The 23162-nt window shown below is 61.9% G+C and overlaps 1 protein-coding gene across 1 annotated transcript; it reads right to left on the bottom strand.

Annotated features, from left to right (window-relative positions):
- Nucleotides 1–61: 61 nt before the first annotated feature.
- Nucleotides 62–22295, bottom strand: CLCN1 (chloride voltage-gated channel 1). The gene is made up of 23 exons (XM_075557771.1): nt 22113–22295; nt 18872–18992; nt 18463–18594; nt 17880–18008; nt 17592–17725; nt 16623–16700; nt 15470–15548; nt 12636–12761; nt 12347–12431; nt 12080–12181; nt 11693–11777; nt 11351–11500; nt 9332–9401; nt 9097–9207; nt 6376–6589; nt 6123–6256; nt 5678–5889; nt 5149–5257; nt 4758–4837; nt 4523–4561; nt 1398–1502; nt 639–725; nt 62–415 (listed from the first exon to the last, which is right to left on the bottom strand). Exons 1-23 carry the CDS (start codon nt 22293–22295, stop codon nt 62–64), a joined length of 2919 nt encoding a protein of 972 aa, XP_075413886.1.
- Between the last annotated feature and the right edge of the window lie 867 nt (nt 22296–23162).

Genomic DNA, 23162 nt, shown 5'->3' with positions numbered 1-23162 from the left:
CCCAGGCCTGCCCCTGAGGGGCTTGGGTTGGGGGTGCCGCCTTCCCAGCAGTGGTGCCAACTCAGAGCATGAGCTCCTCCTCCTCCTCGGCGTCCGTGGACCTCAGGCTGGGCCCCTGCAGGATGCCGGCCAGCCCGTCCTCGGGCCCCGGGCCCTGCTCTAGCTCGTCCAGCTCCAGGCCATCCAGCTCGTCATCACGCAGAGGGACCGGGTCAATGGGGGGCTCTGGGGAAGGTGAGGGTGCTGGTGACTCAGGGAGGTTGGAGGCCCCAGGCCTCTCAGGCAGGCTCCAACCCTCAGCAGGAGGGGGCGGTCCCCCGATGCTCTTTCGGGTAGAAGTTGTGTTCCGGAAGCTGGCGAGAGGGGGCCGGAGCTGTACCCCCGACTTGGTGTGGCCCTCAATAGCCTTCTGGAGCTGGGGGTGGGGTGGGGAGGAAGAGAGGGTCTGATGTGAAGGGGAGAGCGGATAGATGGGGTGGGCATGCAGGGACCCCTGAGGACAGGGGCTGAATGGAGACGGGGGTGGTGGTGGTGATGCTCACACTGGGCCCCTGCCCTAACCTGGAGTCCTCTGCACACTGGGTCCCCGCCCTGACCTGGGATCTGACTAGCGCCCCGGGGCGGGGCTGTGGACTCACCTCCTCGAGCGCCAGCACACCCCGCAGCTTGCCCATGCTGGTCACGTAGGCCAGGTGCAGGCCCAGCAGCGAGAAGAGTGTGTGTGTCTGTTGGGGGTCGGGCATCAGGACACAGCTCCCCACCCCCACCCCCACAGTCAGTACAACCCCTCTAGTGTGCCCCCTGCGATGGTCAGCGGTCAGGGGCACTTACAGACCCCCACTTGGCAGCACACAGCCCCCCCGCATGGTAGTCAGTGGTCAGCACAGAGATCCCCCCCACACACAACAACAACCCCTACTTAGTGGTCAGTGGTCAGCATACAGCCCCCCATGGAGTGATTGGTAGTCAGCTCATAGCTTCCTACATGGCAGCCAGCAGTCAGCACACAGCCCAACCCCCACCCGGGTATATTGGTAGGTGGTCAGTGTGCAGCCCCCCACAGTGTCTGCAGTTGGCAGGCAGCAACAGCTCCCTCATGGGGTGGTCAGTAGTCAGTGCACAGCTCCCTACATTGCGGTCATCGGTCAGCACACAGCTCCTCGGGGCACTTCAAGTGGTGGTCAGTGGTCAGCACACAGCGCCCCAGTGCCTCCCATGCAGAGGTCAGTGATCAGGGCACAGCCCATGGTGCTCCTGTGTCATAGTCAGTGCACCTCCCTGCCCCGTGAGACACCCTGTGTGGCTGACAGCAGTCAGCGCACGGTGAGCCACATGATGGTCAGTGGTCGGCCCGCCCGTGTCGGGTGTCCCACACTGACGAGTGGGGGTGGACTGGCCTTGTGCAGGGTTGTCTGCTCCACCAGCTGGAACGGGGACTGGTCAATGCAGCACGTGTCGAAGCACACAGGCTGGGCCAGTTGTTCTTGCTCCCAGGCCGCCACCTGAGGGCACAGGGCAGTCACTGCAGCACCCCGAGCCTCCCGCTAGAAGTGGGTCAAACCCAGCACCTCCCCTTCCCCGACTCCAGACCCTGCTGCCCCATGCCCACCAGGCTGCCTGGTTTCCACCACACACAGCTGCTGTCCAGGGGCCTGCTGGAGCACAAAGGGTGCTGAGGGAACAGGCAGAGCACCAGGTGTCCCCTCAAGGGGCATCTGTTTCCAGGTGTGAACCCCAATTCAGCCCTCTCCTGTGACACCCTCAGCCCAGGTGCCAGCTTCGACCCCTGCTCCCTCCTGGGTGTCGGCCCTGGCCTGGGTGCCCCGGCTAACTCCTTCTCTGCTGGCTGTTCGCGGCTCCATTCTCCTCGCACATCGCTGGGTTCCTTGCTGGTTCTGCTCATCCTCATACTCATGTCCAGGTTTCCCTGGACGTGGCTGGTCACTCATCCTGGCCCTGGTGTCCCCTCTGGGTTCCCTTGCACATCACCAGCCGTTTTTGCTCTCAAGGTGGCGTCCGCATGGGGGCAGCCTGTGAGGTGCAAACTCCCCGGAGAGCGAGTGCGGAGTAGGCGCACGCTTGCTGGGTGGGGCGCTGAGTGGGACCACCTGGAGTTGCCCCTCCTGAATGCTGTTGGCACCACTGAGGCAGAGGTTTGCAGGCTCCAAGCGAGCTGAGCCCTGGGCCCCAGAGATGCTCATGGGGACCCAGATGCCTGCCTGAATCCACCTGAGGCCTGGCATTCCCAGACTCAGTCCATGTTCTCTGATGCCATCGGTTCATCCCGGCCTGACCCAACCCTGGTGACCCCGTGCACAGCGCCCGGCCCTGCGTCGTCCTCAGTGGGGGTCTTATGTCTGAGCCCAGGGTCGCAGCCACTGTGTCCGTCCACCTTGCTCGGGGTCTTCCTCGTTCTCACTGCCCAAGCATGGGGTCCTTTCCCAGGAACCAGTCTCTCCTGACAACCCGTCCAAAGGACGTGAGAGGGTCTCGCCACCCCTGCCTCTAAGGAGCACTCGGGCTGCACTTCCTCCAAGACCGATCTGTCTGTCCTTTGGCAGTCTGCGGTCCTTTCCGCGTCATCCAAGTGCCTCTGAGCAGCACCGCTCTCCGCTTCTCCTTCCACCCGTCCCAACCCTTGCCTGTCGGGCTCCAAGGGTGACCCAAGGCCTCTTTTACTGGTGTGGGTGTGAAACCACATAGTGGTCATCTGTCCTCCCCAGGGGCTCTCTGGCAGAAGCAGTGTCTCCCAAGTCCCCTCCTTGGGTGGCAGGTGCAGTCGCCTGCAAGGGTGATGTGGAGAGGTTCACATGTGCATGTCCTCTTGTCTGATTCCAGGACTGTTCTGCCTTCCCTGAAGGAGTGACAAGCCCAGGTACCTCCTCCATGCCGGGTCTCTCAGCCTGCCACCTGCCCGGGCTTACTCACGGGCTTACTCAACCCTTACAGCCACCCAGGTCACGGCAGAGGAGCACACCACATCCGGTGCGGTTGGCCCTGGTCCAGGACCGGCAATTGGCTTTGGAGGAGGGTGTCACTGTGGGCTTGGCATCCTCCTGGGAGTGCAGGGACTCACCCTGAGTCACGGTGCCTCAACCCAGCGCCCCATGCTGACTGCCCATACCACCCTGTGGGGTATTCTGAAGTTCTTGGGGGACAGCACACTCAGTGAAGTGGAGGACCAGTGACAAAGAAGAAGACACCCCAAGGTCTGGACGGCTGGTGCCTGCCACACTGGGTCCCAGCACCGCTGGGGAGTGGGCAGGACTGGGCAGTGTTCTATTTGTGGGACCGACAGCACCTGACCGCCACAGGGCAGGTTTCGGCGTCCAACAAGAGATGCTGTCTTTCCCGGCCAGGTGGCTGCCCGTTTGTGGATACAAGCTTTTTCTTTCCTCTGGCCATAAATTCCAGGGCTCATGAATCAATTATCAGGAGTGTGTGTGTGTATATGTGTATGAGCATTTGTATGTGAGTGCATGTGTCTGTGAGTGAGTGTATACGTGTGTGTGTGTGCGCGCGCCCACGCGTCCGTGGGCCATGGGGAGAAGAGCATAGAATCCCTCCTCTCTGTCCCCGCCTCCTTTGCCTGCAGGCGGGCAGCGTGGCCAGCCTGCAGCAGACACACCTGAACCCTGGGCTTCTGCTCTAACAGTGGCACCTTCTGTGCATGGGCAGTAGGTGGCGCTGTAACACACGCCCCACCGTGGTTGCAGGTTGCAGGGACAGGCTGCCTACCTCCAAAGGCTGGCCCTGCCGCTGGGATGGGGCGGGCAGCTCTACTCCAAATCGAGGTAGCTGCCAGGTAGCTCTGGAGGCGCCTCACTCCTCTGTGCCATAGGGTTTAGGGGAGGCGTGTCTGACCAGCTCCCTTGCCTCTCTTGCAGACCTCAAACTCATGACCATCAAGTCAATTCCAACTCACAGTGACCCTATAGCACAGGGGAGAACTGCCCCCACCACCCCCTGTGTTTTCTGAGACCGTCAGTCTTGGTGAGAGCAGACAGCCTCATCTTTCTCCCAAGGAGCAGCTGGTGGGTTTGAACTGCAGACTCTGCAGATGGCAGCAGAGTGACCCTCATGTAGAGAGCAGGCCTGGTCATCCCCACGGGGGAGCCGGGAGAGAAGGCAGCTCTGTTGCCTGGCTCCCTTCAGTGTCCTCTGTGCACGCTCGGGGCCTCTGGTCTCGGAGTGTCCTGTGTCCGCCCTCCAGGCCTCCCAGTGCTGCCCATGCTGGTGCCTCCACATCGTCACCTGGGGCACATGACTTGGGGGAGCTTGGCCTTGCCCAACAGCCTCTGTCTGGCCCGTCATGTCCTGCACAGCCACTCAGCCGGGCCTTGTGCTGCCCAAATTCCGCCTCTGGAGTCTGATTATCACTGATGGCTGTCCCTGATCTCAGCCCCAGCTGGCCCACCCTCTCTGTCGCCCTCGGCCCCACCCCCCACCTCCCGAAGCCACACCACAGAGGAGAAGCAGAGTCCTTCCATAGAATGCCCTGCCAACCCCACTCCCCACATACCTCTTCAGGGGTCATGTGATCCACCAGGTCTGCAGAGTCCTGTGGGGAAAGGCAGGCTCGGCTGTCCACAGCTGGGGTCTCGCACAGCCTGCGGGGCACTATGGAGGGGACTCCCTTCCTTGTGGGCCCTCACTCCGCCCACCTGCGGCCCACCACACACGCCTGGGCAGGGGAAGGGGGACCACCATGGGGTCTCCCTCCTCAGGGCCCTTCATTCCACCCACCCGCTGTTCACCTGGGCAAGCTTCTTCTTTACAGGCCGGGGCCCACCGAGCAGACAGCACAGCATGGTCTGCAGGACCCAGTGTCTTCTCTCTGTGTGTGAGGAGGGCAGGGTGGGGGGAAGGCCACAGGGCGAGCAGCAGTGGTCCCCTTCCTCAGGCACCCCACTCTGGGCCGGGTGAGCTTTAGCCCTGACCCTCTGCCCGAGGCCTCACACGTCCCCCCAGACATGGTGGGCTCAGGACCTGCACCCCCTCTGGGTCCTTGCATCCCTTGGGCCCGCACCTCCGGCCATCCCCTCTGCAGAGACTCTCCCAGGCCACCTGCTCCAGGGGGCAGTGACACAGGCTGGATGCATCAGGACCCCCCACCCCACCTCTAGCCCGAGGAGCATCGGCAGTCACCTGCAGGCTCCGGGGCCTCGGGCTGCTGCTTGTGGCTGGGCAGGGGTCCGTTGGGCTCTTCAGGGGGTGGTGGGGCCACAGGGAAGATGGGGGGCAGCGGCGTGGGCAGCTGTGAGGAAGACCTGGTTTCCGGGGTGCCCAGGAGCAGCCCAGCGGCGCCTCCTGCCCGCCCACAGTCCCCTCTGCCTGGATGAGACCTGGGCGCCACACCCAGACCTTCAAACCTTCCCTGCAACCCCTTCCTCCCAACCCTCCCAGAATGAGGGTGGTGGGGGTCCCTGTGGGTGACCATGGTCCCCTTATCTGACCCCGCCCAGTCCCCCACAGTTATCCCCTGCACTCTCTCACCCAGCCCCCAAATGTGGTCCCTGTACCCTCCCTCCCGGCCCCTCACAATGATCCCTATGCCCCTTCTGAACCCCCTAATGTGGTTCCTGCACCCCCTCTCCAGGTTTCCTGACAGTGACCCTTATACTCCACCTCCAGGTCCCCCCACAGTGGTCCCTGAACCCTGCTCCCACTGGTTCACCTCCACCCTCCCAGGCAGGTCTTCATCTTCATCTTCGTCCACAAAGATGAAGGACTCCGGGCGGCCCATGGCGGCCTTCCCGTCATAGGGCAGCTCCGACAGCTTCCGGGCCAGCTCTTGGGTGGCCCGTAGCCGTCGCTCCACACTCAGGTGTCGTTGCAGCAAGGCCTGCAGCTCCGAACGCTCCACGGAGCCCAGCAGGATCATGGACTCTGGGGGACGGGTTAGCACAGGCTGTTCAGCCAGTCTCACGGTCCACTCCGCTGACCGAGACCACACTCATGTGGGGCAGACCCACCCATGGCCTTTCTAGACTGTCCCCTGCGTGGATGGATAGAGGGGCACTTGGTGGATCCCAGCACCCAACCGTCCAACAAGTTGCTATTTGTGTTACCACCTTCTGGCGCTGCCTCCGATCAGGCCTCTCACCCTGCCTTCCACTGACCTTTCGAGTCCACCAGTGGCAGTGTCTTGGCCGTGGTGGTCTGCAGCAGCACCTGCAGCTCGCTGTACGTGCAGGAAGCCGAGATGAACTTCACGTCCCGCACCATGATGTCCTCCACAAAGATAGTGAACTTGCTGGGGACAGAGAGAGCAAGGTGGTCAGCCCACCGTCCGACCCACAGGGAGCACAGACCCCAACCGAGCATGGTGCTGGCAACGTGGCCCCGGCCCTGAAGCTCACTCTGGCCACTGACCTGAGCTGGTTCCAGCCCAGGTCGGGCAGGTAGGGCAGCTTCTTGACTTGGATGATGCTGTCGTACAGGGAAGGCTGCAGGTTCTGCGCCACCATGTTGGCCAGGATCACAGCCACCATCATGGGCAGGATGTGAGCGATCTGGCCTGTCAGCTCAAAGCAGATGACAGCCGTGGAGACCGTGTGGGACACAGCGCCCGTCAGTGCCGCGGCTCCTGCAATGAGACGCAGGTCTGTCAGTGAGAGGGGAGGGGTGGGGTACGGTAACAGCATCCCTGGCCCTGCAGGCACCATGAGAAGATAAAAGGTCAGGAGAAGTGACCAGGCCCCAAGCGGACAGAAAGGAGCAGATGCGATCTCATCCATCCTACGACCTTCAGCAAGCCAACAGGCGGTGTGCACCCACGCTTCATTTATGAAGTGACTCCTCCGTAGGCTCTCCGGGTCCCCCGGGTCCTTTGGTCTTGGGCCTCAGGTCCTGGTGCCAACAGTGCCTGAGCAGTGGCTGGTTTATTCCAAGGACAGTGCTGCGGACTTGGAGCACCAGGGCCAGCTCCGTGTCCTGTTCAGGCCCAAGTCTCCACGCCCCTCTTTCTCCCAGTCCTGCTCAGGCCCAGCTCACCAGACGGCCCCAGACTCTCATCTGCAAGGCCAAGGGGATGACCCAGAGACTCATGAAAAACCCCCTAAACCCACGGCCTTCAGGTCTATTCTGACCCTGTGACCCTGTGGGATGGGGTGGAACTGCTCCTTTGGAATTCCGAGACTGTAGACCTTTACGGGAGCAGACAGCGGCATCTTTCTCTGGAGGAGCCACTGCAGAACTGCCAACTGGAGGCTAGTAGCCTGTTTATGCAATGGTGCCACCAGCTCCTGAAGGCACTCTGGACCTAAGAGCTCTGTGGAGACATGCTCTGCCTTGCTCCCCGGTGCCCCTCAGAGATGCTTCGGGTTCGCTTCCGGACCACCACGAATAAGCGCATGCACTTGTAGAGACCCCGTGCCTGCCCAAGCCACAATGACAATGGGCTGTGGCCCATGACGTGGATGCGTGGATGGCAGCACCGCGGGCTGGTGAGAAGAATGGAAATGTGGCGCCGAGGCACGGTGTGAGAGCGCTGTTGGAAAAAGATGCCCAGAGACCTTCTTGAGGAAGGATGGCCAGGGACCTGCGGTTTGTTAAACACAAAACGAAACGCGTGAGGCGAGTGCGTCCTGGGAATGGAAGAGACGGCGCACGTCAAGAATCATCTCGGCAGAGAATTTCACAGGTGTCATGGATGGCCGGGAGAACAAACAGATCTGTCCAGAAGCTCCAGAGGAGCCAGGGTGCTGAGACCTGGTCTCATGGACTGTCAGCAGGGAGCAGGCCCTCCCTGGAGAAGGACACCGTAATTGGTAAAGCCGAGGCTCAGGGAGAAAGAGGAGGGCCCTCGCCGAGACAGACTGACAGAGTGGCCGCAGCAGTGGGCTCTGACATAAGGATGACTGACAATGTTGCAGATCAGACGGGGTGGGGTTTCCTTCTGTTGCGCCCGAGGTTCCTGTGGGTCAAACCTGACGGTACCTGTCTGTCTGTCTCCGCACGAGCTGAAGGAGTCCCTGTGTCTGGGTGAGGTTGCCTGCAGAAGGCGGGCAAAATGGATCCCTGAGTGCCTGAAAGTGGGGAGGGGGTATTGGAAGAGCAGGGCCCACCTGGCAGAGCTCAGGGCACCCCTCAGGACTTGAGCTATTGGAGGAATTTTGTTTGCTTGGGGAGTGGGGAGGAAGCCAAGAGGCAGAGGAAATGGCATGGAAGGGGCTCTGGGGAAGGGGTTGGGGGTCGGGGAGGGGGAGGTTCTCCACTGACTTTGGAATTGCTCACTGTGGCTATCTGGGGGTGCAGTGGGGGCATGGCCTTGGGTGCCATGGGAAGCTGAGCAGGAGGCAACATGTGGGTAAGTGGGGTTTTATTGGTCTCTGGACACAGGGGCTGCCCAGCGGGCTCACACAGAACTTCTGTGAGGACGACTCAGGAGCAGGCAGTGCTAGGTGGAGTTGCCCATGGAGCTGCTGAGTGGGAACTGGTTGGATGGCACCAATCAACAGCATTGGTGGACTCTGAATGGGTCCCTGTGAGTCCAGACCGCCCCACTGACTGGGGAGTCCAGTGTGGGTTCTAGGCTGCAGTTGGCTCTGGGTGGGGCAGGACGGCACAGTGAAGGGACTAGGGTTGCCCTGGACTCGCATATCCTGGGCAAAGCCACGAGGTGTCCTGAAAACCATCTCAGAATCCAGAGGTGACAGCTCAGGAAGGCAATCCCAACGGTGGACCAGCGGCCATCTGGGGACCCCGTGTGACCCAAAGCAGCCCCATAGCAAGACAGACTCAGTCCTGGGAGTACACCAGCCCAGGGCAGCCACACTGCAGGACAGAGAGACAGATACAGTCCTGGGAGCACACCAGGCCCAGGGCAGCCACACTGCAGGACAGACAGACACAGTCCTGGGAGCACACCTGGCCCCCAGGCTCAGGGCAACCACACTGCAGGACAGACAGACAGACAGTCCTGGGAGCACACCTGGCCCCCAGGCCCAGGGCAGCCTCACAGCAGGTCTTAGAGCCAGAGCCCAGGGTTGACAGTGGGTATAAACACCAGGGTGTGTAACCCACCCAGCCTGGAGCCGTGAGTACCAGAGGTTCTCGGGGTGTGGCTGCGGGGGGGGGGGGCGTGTGGCTCACCAATCACGGCGTAGCCTCCGGGGAGGATCTTGTAGACGATGCCGTCAAACAGGATGCCGTCCGGGAACAGCATGGCCATGAGCTCCCCGACCAACCTCCCGAAGGCAGCGCCTGAGCAGAGACCACGGGTGGGGAAGAGTCCAGGAAGCTGAGTGCCGGCCCCTGGGTGCCCAGAGCTGAGCCCAGCAGGGTCCCAAACCTTCCCGTGCCCTCCCAGACCCCCGACGGGACTCACCCAGCACGAACACGGGCATGAAGCCTCCGCAGGGTATGGGCATGGTGGTAGCCACGATGGACATCCAGAACTGGGGCACAAAAAGGCTTGAGAGACCATCCCCACCCCCAATACACACACTCCACTCTCCCTCTCCCCCCAATACACACACTCCACTTTCACCCCTCCTCTCCCCTTCTCATGTCCGGAGCCACTGCGAGCCAGGACCAGATCATCCTTCTTGGGGACACTGACCCCCAGAGCCCAAACCCACGGTGCCCACAGCCTGAACAGGCAATCAAGACAGCACCATAGCCGTGCATGTGAGAGACAGAGAGCGTGCTTGGGTATTGGCCTCTAGGCAGTCTGGACCAGGACATGTGGGAGGAGCTTCAGGGGACCACTGTCCACTGTGTCCACTGGGCCCACTTTCCATGCCAGCAAATAGCTCTTTCTCTACCACTGAGCGGATGCTGACTCACAGGGACCCCAGAGGACAGCGTAGAACTGTCCTCGTGGGTTTCCAAGACTGTAACTCAGAGTGGAAATCCTGTCTATGTCCCACAGAGCGGCTGGTGGATTGGAACTGCTGACCTTGTGGTTAGCAGCCTAATGCGTAACCCCTCTGCCACCAGTGTTCCTTGCTAAGTAACAACACAGAGGGAGATTTTAAAAGACTCTTTCAGGAGGAGGCAGACGGTCCAAAGACCGAGAAGCAATATCATCTCGTGCTTAATGGGCCCCAGATCAGGGCTCAGATGTGTTTGCTGGGAGAAAATGGAAGCACTGTAGGACCCGCGTGGATAAAAAAATCGTCCGGAAGGAGGCAGACAGGTCCAAAAGCAGGACCGTCTGGTGTGGACAGGCTGAGGTGACAAGAGCCTTGAAGCTCAGAGCTGAGGCAGCCACACCCCCAAAGCCAAGCTCACTGCTGTGGGTGGAAGCCGGCTCATCGCAGCCCTACAGGACAGGCTGGACCTGCCCGGGTGAGTGCCCAGACCGCCACTCCCCACGGGCGTAGAAAGCTGCTGGTGTTTCCCAAGTGCCAGCCTGGAGGCTCCCAGCCCAGCATGCAAGCACCGGGCCTCGTGGGCTCCTAACACCAGCAAAAGACAGAACCAGAGAGACACCAGCAGGCGGGAGTGGGAAGAGAACTATCTTCTCTTTGTCTGTGGCGGTCATGCGGGACCTAGAGGCACGGGGCTGGTTGGCAGACACAGACAAGGACGACATCACAGAGGCCAACTCCGGTCTCCTGAACCGAGTGAGGAGAAAGTGGGGAGCGGGCAGACAGCCTCGTCGCCGGAGCAGAACATGGAGACGTGGATATAAACTCGGGGGTGTCCCTAGGGGCAGGAGGGACCAGGCTGGGAAAAATAGGCAGAGGGGCGATGGCGAATGTTTGTGCAGAAACATTTCCCTGTTTTATAACAAGACGCCCGCCTGAGCCATAACTGCAAAGCCATTCACCGCTCACCGCCAGCTCCGCTGACCTGCGCCAATCTACCACAGGGACGACCTGGAAAGGGGGTGGCAACCCCAGGAGTCTCAGGGGCTCCCTGCTGGTGGTGGAGAAGGCTCCGACAGGCCTGTGTAGTTGCTGGGACCAGAGAACCCAGAACAGCTGCGCTGAAGCAGCGTGTAGCTCGTAAGGTGTCTATCCCCGGAGTTAACCTTCCTGGCTGACACCAGTGTTGCTACTGAGCAAACGTCTCGTGCCCCCTCAAGGCGAGGGTTTGTCTTTTACCTGTTCCATGATTCTGAGGCAGAATTCCACCTCTCTGCAGGCCTTCGGGACGGATGGGGAATCAGATGCCCGAGTGTGTGTTCTCCGAGTAATCGGATCAGCTCGGGGGCATTGAGCCAGAGGCTCTCGCCAGTGTCAGCCCTGATTTCTAAGCCCAAGGCCACCCCGCGGACAAGAACGGAGTGAGGGCCCAGATCCTGGGCCGTGGCCATGGAGGCCGTGCTGTCTCAGGTCAGGCTGGACCAAGGACGGGAGATGGGCCGCCCAGGGCGGGTCAGAGGTGCTGGGCTCACCTTCATGACAAAGAAGAGCAGGATGACGACGACCACATTGACCTTGGGGTGGATCCACACGGCCGACTGGCCCAGGCTCTTGGGGTCCCCGGTGTGTTTGACCCACGTATTGTTGTCAAACAGGGTGCTGATGGCTTCCCGGGGCATCAGCTGGCCGGTAGAAGGAGGAAGGGAATGAACCCGAGTCCCCATTCAAGGTCCCCAGACCTTCCCTTAGGACTGCGTCCACCCTGGGCCCAACCACAGCCCTGGGCCTTCACTGCCTCCCTGTCCCCCCTTTGCCTGGCCCTCCTCCCTCCACCCAGCAGAGCTGAGCTGCCCTCCCAGGCGCCCCAAGCTGACCTCTCCAGCCATGAACTGGCCCATGCCCGGTGGGAAGGTGAAGGAGGCGATGACAAAGGTGACGATGCCAGGGTACAGCAGGCGGCTGGAAGAGAGATGCAGTGAACCCGCCCGAACAGCTGCCCATGGACACCATGCCCACCCCCACCCCGGGCACAGCCTGGGTCTCCTGCAGTCGGGGGTCTTCACGCCACATACATTTGCTTCCCACAATGTCTTCCAGAAAGGAGCTCCAAGCACAGCCTCACTCAAACTTCTGAGCCCCCTCCTGTCCCCTGAGCCACATCCCCTCTGCCCTGCCCCCACCTGAGAGTCATGTGTGCCATCCACACAGGTAAAGGGGGACCCTTGACACGGGGTCACCTGGGCGGGGGAGGCAGGGCTCACTGCTTGGCCAGGAACTGGCTCAGCATCTTGTTCTTTCGGACGCCCAGCATCACCTGGCGGTGCAGGTAGACGAATACGGCCCCCAGGAGCCCGGAGCAGATCCTGGTGGTGAGCAGCGGGGTAAGGCAGGAAAGTGAGCATTCAGGCACAGTAAGCACCTGCGTGCCCCACATGCCCTGGCCCCTGCCCCGCAATGTGCCCCCATGCCATTCCCCACTGCCCTGTCCCCCAAACCCTGCCCCCCTCTCCCCCAGCAGCAACACACACCCAATGACAGCGAAGGCTGGCAGCTCCTGCAGGTCAAAGGGGAAGTCCATGCGGAAGTTGGTTCTGAAGAGCGCGGTGATGGTGACTGCGGGCCAGGGAGGTGTCAGGATAGCCAGGCCTCTCCTCTGTGTCTCACCCCTCCCCCATTGCACCCCTCCCTCATTTTACGGCCACCGTCCACAGCTGCTACCAGTTCCACATGCATCCCTGACCCCGTCACCCCTGTCCCCGTCACTGCTTCCGCAATCATCCCTGCCCCCCATCACCCCTGCCCGTCACCCCCGGTTACTGGCGTCCTTGTTCCACACGGCCAGTACACGGAAGACAAAGGCGCTGAAGGTGGCAGCGAAGAAGCCCCTCCAGTAGTTCCTCACAGCAAAGTAGGTGGAGGTGACCTCGATGCTGAACAGCACTCCTGGGGGCGGGAGAGGGTCAGCAGACTGGGGACCCCTGCCCCCTGCCCCAGCCCTCTTGGTGCTGCTGCTGGACTTGAACTCTCAAAAGGTGGGCAGTCAGCCCAGGCCCTTCTGAGGGCTGTACCCCAAGTCATGTGGTGCTGGCAGGGATCAGGTACGCCCTAAACAGACCAAAGGACACACAGAGGAGCCCCACCCACAGCATGACTCTCCACTGGTGGCACCCGTGCACCCAGGCTGTGGGCTAGGGGGATCCAAGGTCACCTTCTGAGGCAAAAGGCTTACCGCTGAGGCCCTCAGGGCCATAGACCGAGTCAAAGTCTGTGGGACATAGAGACACCCTGTCCCTGCAGAAGACAGCACCCTGTCCAAATGTCTGCACACTCCTGGCCAGGGGCTTGACGACACCAGCCAGCACCTTCCTCCGTCACCCCCCACACCATGGGTGGCTCCCTGGTCACCCAGAGGTCCCTGAGGGCTGAGCAACACCCACCCCTCATTTTCCTCACACCCAGTGACAGGGGAGCAATGCCGGCCCCTAATCATCATCTCACAGGCCACGGCAGGACTGAGTGACACCTGCCCCTTCTGGCTTTCAAAGACCCAGCTTGGCCACGACAGTCCCCAGGCCTGGGTCCCTACTCTGACCAGTGGGTGGGATTTCGGACCTGGGTCTGGGTCCGGGGAGCCCACACTCCTTCCTCGCCCCAGGCAGTGCAGGTGGTCACACACAACAGCAAACTTTGCAAGCACACAGCCTCTCATGGCAGTCTGTCTGTCCCTGAGGACCCAGGCAAGAGAAGCCGCTTCGGTGAGGGAGAAGCCAGGCTGCAGGTGGGAAGCCAGGAGGTGTGAGACCCTGCCACAGAGACTGCGTGCCGCTGGCTCCAGTGACCCTGCTCAGTGTGTCCCCTCCCCTGCCCCAGCTCCTCCGGTGCACCGCACTCACAGAGCCCCAGCCCAGGCTGCTGCCCACAGCTACTGGGCCAACCTCACCTGGAAGCTACAATCCAGGGTGAAGACTCTTCCCAGCCCTGTCCCCAGCTAGCTGGCTGTCCAGTGGTGGCCCCCTCCCTACCCTCTGTCAGAGACTGGGCATCACGCAGGAACCTGCCTCTCTCTGTGCTCCCCATGCCCTCTGGCCACACCACCTCCATCACAGCTTCACCCTCCACGCCGTGCTGGCCCTCCTGCCTGCTGCCCACCAGGCCAATGACAATGGCCTTCCTGTCAACCTCCGGCCCTCCACCCACTTGTACCCGGCTACCCAGGTGACTGGACAGAGAGGCAGGTCGGTCATGTCATCATCTTGCTCAGGGTCCTTCCCTGGTGGTCCTTGCAGAGGCCCAGTTCCCCGAAGCCCATCTCTAGTCTCCGCATCCTGGGAGATGGGCCCCTGCCCACGGGCGGCAGGGTGCCAGGCCACACACTCACGTATCACACAGTCTGACCACTGGGCCACTGATAACAATACCTGTCTGCCCAGCAACTCCCATCTGTGTCACCTGGGGCCCTGAAAGGCATGACGGGTGAGCACCAGCCCAGACCGAAGTCTGCGTTCTGGAGCCTGGCTCTGAGGTCCCCCCTTGTGCAAGGTCAGCTCCTGCTTACCACCAGCCTTAGCTCCTGAGCTTATCCCTGGCCAGCACCCCTGGACAGTCACCACTGTGGCTGGAGCGAGGGCCATCCAGTGGGCTCCGGCTGTGGTGGGTGGCCCCATGGACAACAGAATGGAAGGTGGTCCAGTCTTGCCCAAAGTTCTCTCCACTGTGCTGCACCTGGCTCAGCATGGAGACCCTCTCAGACCTCGGGGCCTGGCAGGGCCGCAGAGTAGGTGCAGGTAGGGCGGTGGGAGACGTGTGCCTGGGGGAATTACACCCGGGCCAAGCCTGCCTAGGGGACCTGAGCTGACTGCCCACTGGCCTGGGCACCCTTGTCCCTCCTCCATTCACCCCACCCCCAACTGCCTAGCAGGCCCTCCACAGAAGGGCCAGTAGATGCCCCTGCCCGTCCTCCTACCTGGCACCCCAAGAGTGACCCAGGAGCTCCCCAGTGTGCGTGGGCAGACTCTGGCTTTGATGACTGGACCCCAGGCACAGCTGCTGCCTCTGTGTGTGCCCAAGGGCCTGACTCCTGGCCAGGCCACGCATGTCACAGAACTGGGCTCCACAGGGGCACCAGGGGCCGACTCTGTCTGAAAGTAGATTTCCAGGTCTGTTTTCTGCAGCCCCTCTGGGTGGGTGGCTGCCTCCCTACAGGTAATAATGAAGTCACGCACCAATCACTAGCTGCCAAGAAGCAGAGGTACAACTCCCAGCTTCCACGTCCCATCTCTGTTCCTTGTGAGCAGAAACCGACTTTCACACCCCCTAACCTCTGCGTGTTTGAGAAAAAACCCACGCACTGCGGGACCCCTGGGTCAGGGAAGGAGAGTGCCCAGTGAAAAGATCTAGGATGGCCCACTGCCCATGGACTGCCCCAAGAGCAGGGCACTGGGACTAGGGAGGCGCCTCTAGATGGAGTGGACACAGCGGTGGTCAGCCACGCACCCAGCACGTGGCCCCACTCAGCTGGAGCTGAGGACACAGGCCCACCAGATGGCCACCACGTGCACTCAGGACGGGCATCCCTTGATTCTGGGTCGGGCCAGCACCGTCGGGGGCTGGGTTTGGTACACATACTGGTTTGGGGGAGATCAGTCACTTGCCTCCAAGTGGGGTCCCAAAACAGCAGCCGACTCCTACGGCACAGCCAACCGTCAGGGTGTCTGTATAGTAGTAGGGCTGCTACTGGGGGACGGAGTGGTGGTGGAGAGAGATAGGGGAGGCAGAGACAGAGAGATGGGGAGACAGATAGAGGGAGATGGGAGGGAGAGAGTGAGACAGAGAGAGATGGGGGAGACAGAGATGGGGAGACAGACAGAGGGGACAGGCAGAGATACAGGAAGGGCAGAGAGAGACCGAGGGGACAGAGAGAGGAGGGGAGGGGAGGAGGGTGACAGGGAGGGATAGGCAGGGTGAGAGCCCAAAGTCCAGAAATCCAGGCAGTCCTTGCACCCCCGGTGGACCTGGGGCCAAGAAAGGGGAGCCTGGCAAACAGGAAGCAGCAAGCTACTCCTGTCGGATCAGGGAGGGAGGAAGATGGCCAAAGGCTCTGGCTATCAGGCGCCCCGTAAATGGGATTGGGGGCTGAGGGTGGCAGAAGGGGGCTTCTGTCACAGTGGACAGCACCCTGGGACTCATGTGTGATGGGCGTGTCTCACAGGCTGGGGACCTGGCTGCACCCACAGGCTCGCAGAGCACCTGACCCCTCCGGCCCCGGAGCAGGAGGGTGGGAGACTTGCCTCCAAGCGGGGCGGCAAAGCAGCATCCCACGCCCACTGCGCAGGCCGACACCAGGAATTCAAGCTGGCCAGGCGTGCTCTGCAACAGAGGGCGGGCGGGCAGGCAGGCGCTGGGGACAGGACTAGAGGATGTGGGGCACAGGACAGGAGAGGAAGGGCAGGGGTCACAGGACAGGGGGCACAGGACAGGGGAGGAAGGGCAGGGGTCACAGGACAGGGGCACAGGACAGGGGAGGAAGGGCAGGGGAGGAAGGGCAGGGGTCACAGGACAGGGGAGGAAGGGCAGGGGTCACAGGCCAGCACAGAGGAGGGCAGGGGCCACATGACAGGGATGGGAGGGCAGGGGTCACAGGACAGGTTGGCACAGGGGAGGGGAGGGGCCACAGGACAGGCTGGCACAGGGGAGTGGGTGGCACGTGGAGGACGTGGGGTCACCCAGTTACATTGGCGCAGAGCCCGCAGCATGGCCAGCCGAGCGAGGCAGCCCGTGCACAGCGGACCCATGGCCCAGCCTTACCTCGTAGAGGCCACAGAAAATGGACATGAACTTGCTGAGCACCGCGGCACAGATGCTGGCAATGTGCACAAAGGGGCCCTGGGGAGGGGGCATGGGCATGGGCTTGGGGGGCTGCCACACCCCACACTCACTCCTGCCTGCACTGGGGGATAGCAGGGGACCTGAGATGAGAGCGTGGCCAGCTCTCCAATGGGGGTGGGCTGGGGGTGTGGTGGGCATGTGGGGAAGCCAGAGCAGGTCCCCTGGTTGACCTGTGTTGTAGCCCGGAGCCCCATCCCTTTAATGTGACATTGTTTGGGAATGGGGTGTTGGAAGGTGTGACGGGTCAGGTCACCATGCGAGACAGGGCCAGAGGGACCCAGGAAGGATGGACTCCACGTGAGGCACATGGGAGCCGGTGGGGGTCAGGAAGGAGGCCGGATTCTCCCCACACCCTCAGAGGAGTGGACGGGGAGACCCCCCAATCTCGGGCAGCCACCCCTGAGCTGAGAGATGGAGACTTGTGTCCCATGAGCACACACCACCAGGGTGCTAAGCCTGCAGGTCCTGGCGGAGCCAGGTCTCATGCTGTGAGGAGGGACAGCGTCCTGGCTGCAGGACAGGTGGGGTGGACACAGGCCGCAGTGAGCTCTGGCCACCTGTGTACTGGAGGCCCTGGATACCCTGGAGCATATGCGGACGGTGACTGAGGGACCACAGAACCAAAGTGTCCCTGGGAGGGCCGGTTAGGATGGACTACCGGACAAGGTCTGGGGCCACGGACTCTCACTGGCTGGAGCCTTCTCCTGGATCAGCGGGGGGCTGATCCTGCTCCTGGTTGGGCAAGGGCTGAGGTGCGGCTGGCTGGCGGCAGAGAACTTTGTGTGGGGGTCTCTGCGTACCTGCTCCCTCCTGAGTCTCTGTCCCCACCCTCCTCCTCTCCATGTCCACTGAGTCAGACACCTGTCGAGCTGACCATGTGGCCCCCACCTCTTTGCCCACTGGGATGCCACTGCCCAGTCCAGCGGTCAGCGCCACCACCTTGGCGATGAAGGCCTTGACGGTGAGGTACTCCTTCAAGACGACCCCTCGCAGGATGGTCTTCATCTCAGGGATCCCGGAGCCTGGGGGACAGGCAGCAGAGGCAGACCGGCCAGCAGAGGGGCGGGCAGTGAGAGGGCAGTGGGACAGAGGGGACGGTGACAGGGATAGGAGGGAGTGGGTGGGGGGACAGTGATAGAGGCAGGCAGTGGTGGGACAGCCCAGCAAGCTCCTCACCCACAGCCTGCGGGGAGATGAGGTGGCAGAACAGTGCACTGAAGAGGATGAGGACCAGTGGGAAGGTGACCCAGGCCAGGTACTGCAGGGCCAGGCTGGGCTGCATCTGGTAGTAGGTCCACTTGTAGGCTGTGGAGCCGAGCAGTGAGTGGGCAAGGGGCCCGCCCACCCACCCACAGCCCGGCCAGTGTGCCCGGCACCCTGTAGCCCATTGGTTTACTGTGGACACTGTGGTGTGGGGACTAAAGGCTATGCAGGAAACCCACCCGAGTGAGGCGACAGTGGGGCCTGGGACCAAGGACTCTGGGTGTGGACTCTCAGTGCTGGTGCAGGGGCAGTCCTGTCTGTGTGGGGGCCCCTGGTGACAGTGATCCGGCGCTCAACTCCCTGAGTCCCACAGGGCTCTCAGTGGTCAGCTTCCCCAAGGGAGGCACTGCTGAGTTGGTATCCCCTGGCCAGCACCCAAGCACTTCACCATGGCCCCCACCAGGGCCTCCAACCCCTCGGGTGCCCACGGCATGCCAGGGGACCCCATCCATCCCCACGCCCCCCCCCCCCCCGCTACACAGCCTGGGAAGCTCACCCTGCAGGCTCTTGGCGCTGACGTAGTCCATGCTCCAGCTGACCAGTGCCATCAGCAGACCTAGCAGGACCAGGAAGATCCAGTCCTCCCCCAGCTTCCTCTGCACCATGTGACCCAGGCGGCGGCAACAGTCTGAGGGGCAGCAGGGGGGCAGGGCTGGTCATCCAGACCCGTCTGGCCCCTACCCACCCAATGCTCCTGCCCTTGTGCATGTGTCCTGGCAGCAGGGACACTAGGGGCACGGGGCTCCTACTGCTTAAGGGGATTGGGCCATGGGGTGAAGGTGGCATGGACCCCCTTGCTGCCCTCCTGGCCCTGTGCCCCAACCCCCCAACTCTCTGTCCTTGTGTGTGAGAGCCACAGCAGCCCCCCCCTCCCGAGCTCCCCGTCCCCAGGTCCCCATACTTACTGCGGCACTTGGAGGCATGGTCCTCATCCTTGCTGTCCATGGAGGTGCTGGAGCCTGTCCTCTGGGGGAACCCTGCTTCTGGCTCCTTCTCGAAGAACTGCCCTTTGTGGTGGCCATAGATCTGGGCAGAGGGGCAACGGACACGCCTGCATCTCACAGTCAAGAGGACAATGGACAGGACAGGAGAATGCAGAGCAAGAGCAGTGGGGGCCCTGGCATGCTGATGGCCAGCTGGGCAGTGGGGTCATTTCGGCCCTTAGTGCCCCTCCCTGACCCACTGTTCACTCTCTGTCTGCCTGTCCTTCTACTGTGCTGTGCTGGTCTGTGAACGCCTTTGTCCCCATGGCGTGTACCCTGGACTTCACCAGGGGACCTGTGTCCATAGCACCAAGCCGGCCCTAGGTCTGGTGTGGATGGCGAGGGTGGGCTGGTCGCATCAGCAGAACCCCTGGGGCTGCCCTGGAGGGGCTTCCCAGACAGGGCAGCAGCCCGACAGCCAGCCAGTCAACCACCTCGCTCCAATTCCACAGCCACAGCCTGGGCCTCAGACTCAACCTTGACCAGGCCCCTGGCTTCCCGGACCAGACTGAAGACTGAGGGAGGCTGAGGATGGGGAGGGGCTTCATCCTGTGCCACCCTGCTCAGAAGATGCTCCGAGATGAGCAGAGTAGGTGTGGTGTAGAGCTGACACCCACTGACAGCAGGGAAGGGAGTCTGGAGGCGGGGCAGTCTGGCATTGAGGGATTGGGACTGAGCTGACTACTGACCACTGTGGAGACTGGTAGCGCAGCTCTGTAGGCTTGGACAGCCCCATGGAGACCAGTAGGTGCCCTGGAGGCAAACAGTGGATTTTACATCGGACTACTAAACCACAAGGTCAGCAGTTCAAAACCACCAGTCACTCCATGGGAAAAGATGAGGCTTTCTACTCCCACAAGTAGGTCCAGTTCTACCCTGTCCTCTGTCCTACAGGGTAGCCAAGTCAGCATGGGCTCGCTGGTAGTGAGGAATGGTGGGGACCAGTGCAGCCTGTCCCCACACAGCCCTCCACTCCAAGCTCCAGAGCCTGCAGGAGGGTGCTGTGGTGACCTGTCCCTCCCGCTGAGACATAGGCATGCTCAGAGGCCCATGTGGTCACCCCACCTCCAGGAAATCCATCTCTCTTACATGTGGCCCTCGCAGCTGCACTCAGGGGCTCAGGTCAGCAGTGCTGCCTGAACTGGCTGGCCCATTTCCAAGCACTCAGCCCTTCTTGTGGGGGTGGCTATTAACTGCCTGGATAGCGGACTCATATGAGCCCCAGCACTGGTGCTGTCCCCCGGGGTTGGCGGTTGCCCAGGAAGTCCCCAACGTTAGTGGTGGACCAGGACTCCCCAGGGTCAACACTTGGTTGGTCATCCTGTGGCCAGCAGTGGCACCTGGGCCGTTCCGAGGTCAGCAGTGAAGCAGGCCGCGGTTACCACTAGGTTCTCACTGCTTGCTTTCTGTTTCTGTTTTGCAGAGGCTGACATTTAATCACTTTTAAACCTCTAATGCTATCCTCTGGAACTCTAGTGATGCAGTGGTTATGCTTTGGGCTGCAATCCTCATGGTCGGCGGTTCAAAGCCACCAGCAGCTCTGAGGGACGCAGACTGGGCTTTCTACTCCCATAAGCAGTTGCAATGTGGACCCACAGGGGGCGCTGTGAGTCAGCACGCACCCTCTGGCAGGGAATGTGGTTTTTATTAAGGTTTCCTCCCGGCCGTTCAACAGAACCCGCCATGCTTCCATCGCCCATCTGTCCTCCTACTCTGTCTCCCTGGCAGCTACCCAAGCCCTGCTGAGCATTACGGACAGGCATGGTGCTCAGCCAGAGCCACACCTGCCAAGATGCAACGTGGGTCCCCTGAAGGGCAGGCAAGACCGACTGCCCCCCCCACCAACACACACACACACTGGACAACACTGCCCCTCCCAGGTTCCTTGAGCCCCAAGCTGCTCACTGCGGGACCCTGGGCCACTTCCAGATCCACTCCTGTGTTCCCAGAGCCTGGACTCACACGCTGCCCATCTGTTGCTCCGGACAACTCCATACCCCACCCTACGGGCGCCTGACACCCCCCATCTTGGATCCTGGGCCCACCACCCCAAGTCCCAAAAGGTGGCTGTCCCCCCAACTTCTGTCCTGGAGGGTGCTGTTGCTGCCAATTCTGAGGGTCACACACACACACACACACACACACACACACACACACACATTTTGGAAGGTGAATTTCCAAGGTGAATTTGGAAGGTGAATACCCCAAGTCCTAGAAAGTGGATGTCTCCCACAAACCACGGTCCCACATGTGGAAGGGTAGCTGTCCCCCAATGCTAAGTCACAGAGGGCAGCTGCCTCTCTACCCTGACCAGGTGCCCAGCTCCCCCTGGTGCCTGGCTTAGGGTGGGCTGGGCCAACTGAGGGGAGATCTGGTTGTGGAGGGTGAGTTTGAGGCTGGGGGTGGGGGTGGGCTGGGCTGGCTGGGGGAGGTCTGGTTGTAGCAGGTGGGTTTGAGGCTGGGAGGTCTGGTTTCGGGGTGTGTGGGGGCATTCAAGGGTGGGGGTGGGCTGGGCCAACTGTGGGGAGGTCTGGTTGTGGGGGATAAGTTTCAGGCTGGGGGTGGGCTGGGCTGGCTGGGGGGAGGTCTGGCTGTGGGGGATGGGTTTGAGGTTGGGGGTAGGCTGGGTTGGCTGGGGGGAGGTCTGGCTGTGGGGGGTGGTTCAAGGCTGGGGGTGGGCTGGTCGGCTTTGGGGTAGGTGGCAGGGTGGCGGAAGTGAGGCCAGGCAGTCTGTGGTCACACTTATGTGAACCAGTCAGCAATGCCAGGTGGTCGGCCCTGGACTACCAGCCCCAGAACAGCCTTGTAGGGGCACCACATCTGTGCAATTAGAGGGGCACCCTATACCTGAGTTAAGGGAGCCCCCATCTCTGTGGTTAAGGGGTGTCCTGAACCTCTGTGATAAATGGGGCACACTTGTCAGTTAAGGGGTACACCTCACCTCTGATTAAGGGGGTGCCTGCAACTGAGTGAAGGGGAATCCCACACTCTGCGGTGAAGAGGAACCCCTCACCTCTGGTGTGCAATTCTGTGGGCGTACCCTACAGCCCATGGGGAGGCCTGGCCCAGAACAGGCGCGCGTGGGCCACGTGGTTATGCTGCTCAGCCTACTGAAGCCCGTGCTCCCACCTGGCCCCTCCGTGGCCCGCAGACCACGGTGTACCTGCGTGGGGTGGGCGCTGGGGTGGGGGCCCGTGTCCCTCCGCAGCCGGTGCTGCAGCCCGCCGTTCTCCGAGGGCAGACCGTAGCTGGTGCAGTGCTCGAAGGGCATGTACTGGTACTGGGGGGCGCTGCCCCACCAGCTCTGCTCACCCCCCACTCCCTGTGACCCCGCTCGTTGCTCCATGCCCCCAGACCGAGGCCTGCCGTCCTCCCCAGCTCCTCAAGCTGCTCCTCCTGTGCGTCCCCAAGGCGTCTGGGGCACAGTGCCCACCCCAGCTATTTATAGCAGCCCCCCAGCATCACATGACCCCAGGGCCACATCTGATCCGCTTGGGGTCGAAGCAGGTGTGGGCAGTGCAGTGGGGGTGGGGCGAAGGCCTGCAGGGCACAGGGGAGTGCCGGGCACTGTCATCCACCATCCCTTTTCTCTGTGCTCCATCTCCTGCCCACCCAAGAGTCCACACCTAGACACATGGCTCCTCTGCCCGCCCCAAGGCCCCTACACCTGGACAGGGAGGGGTCTCCTCTGCCTGCCCCAGGGCCCACATCTAGAGACAGGGCTCCTCTGACTACCCCAGGGCCTCCACACCTGGCCAAAGGACTCTCCTGCCTGTCCCGGGACCCCCACACCTGTCTGCTTTCTCACCTGTCTCCTGTGGAGGCAAGGGTCCCCACACATAGAGAGGGGTTTCCCCTGGAGAAGTGGGTGCTGCTCCTTCATGGTGTGGGTGTTTCTGCTGTCCAGGCCTGTCCTGCCCTTGGTTTTTCTAGACCTGCCTACCAATCAGCTTGGGCCAGGGTGGCAGGGGCCCTGGGTTGCCACCCGTTTCCCACACTGCTGCAGGTTTATGGCAGTGAGGCGCACAGAGGGCAGAGCCAGGAGCCACCGCACCCTTGGGTAGTGACCATTTGCTTCCCCTTTCAGGGATAAAGGCCGAGGCCAAGGGCATGCTGAGTCCCTGGGCCCCCTCCCATGGGGCAAGGGCCAGCACGCAGCTTTGGGGTCCTCAGCAAGTGGGTGGGGCTTGTCCCCACAGGCCAAGACCAGGGA

Source organism: Tenrec ecaudatus, chromosome 9 (genome assembly GCF_050624435.1).
Source record: "Tenrec ecaudatus isolate mTenEca1 chromosome 9, mTenEca1.hap1, whole genome shotgun sequence".
Lineage (NCBI taxonomy): Eukaryota > Metazoa > Chordata > Mammalia > Afrosoricida > Tenrecidae > Tenrec > Tenrec ecaudatus.
Note: the sequence above shows the minus strand (reverse complement) of the source record. Positions and strands in the feature narration are given on the sequence as shown.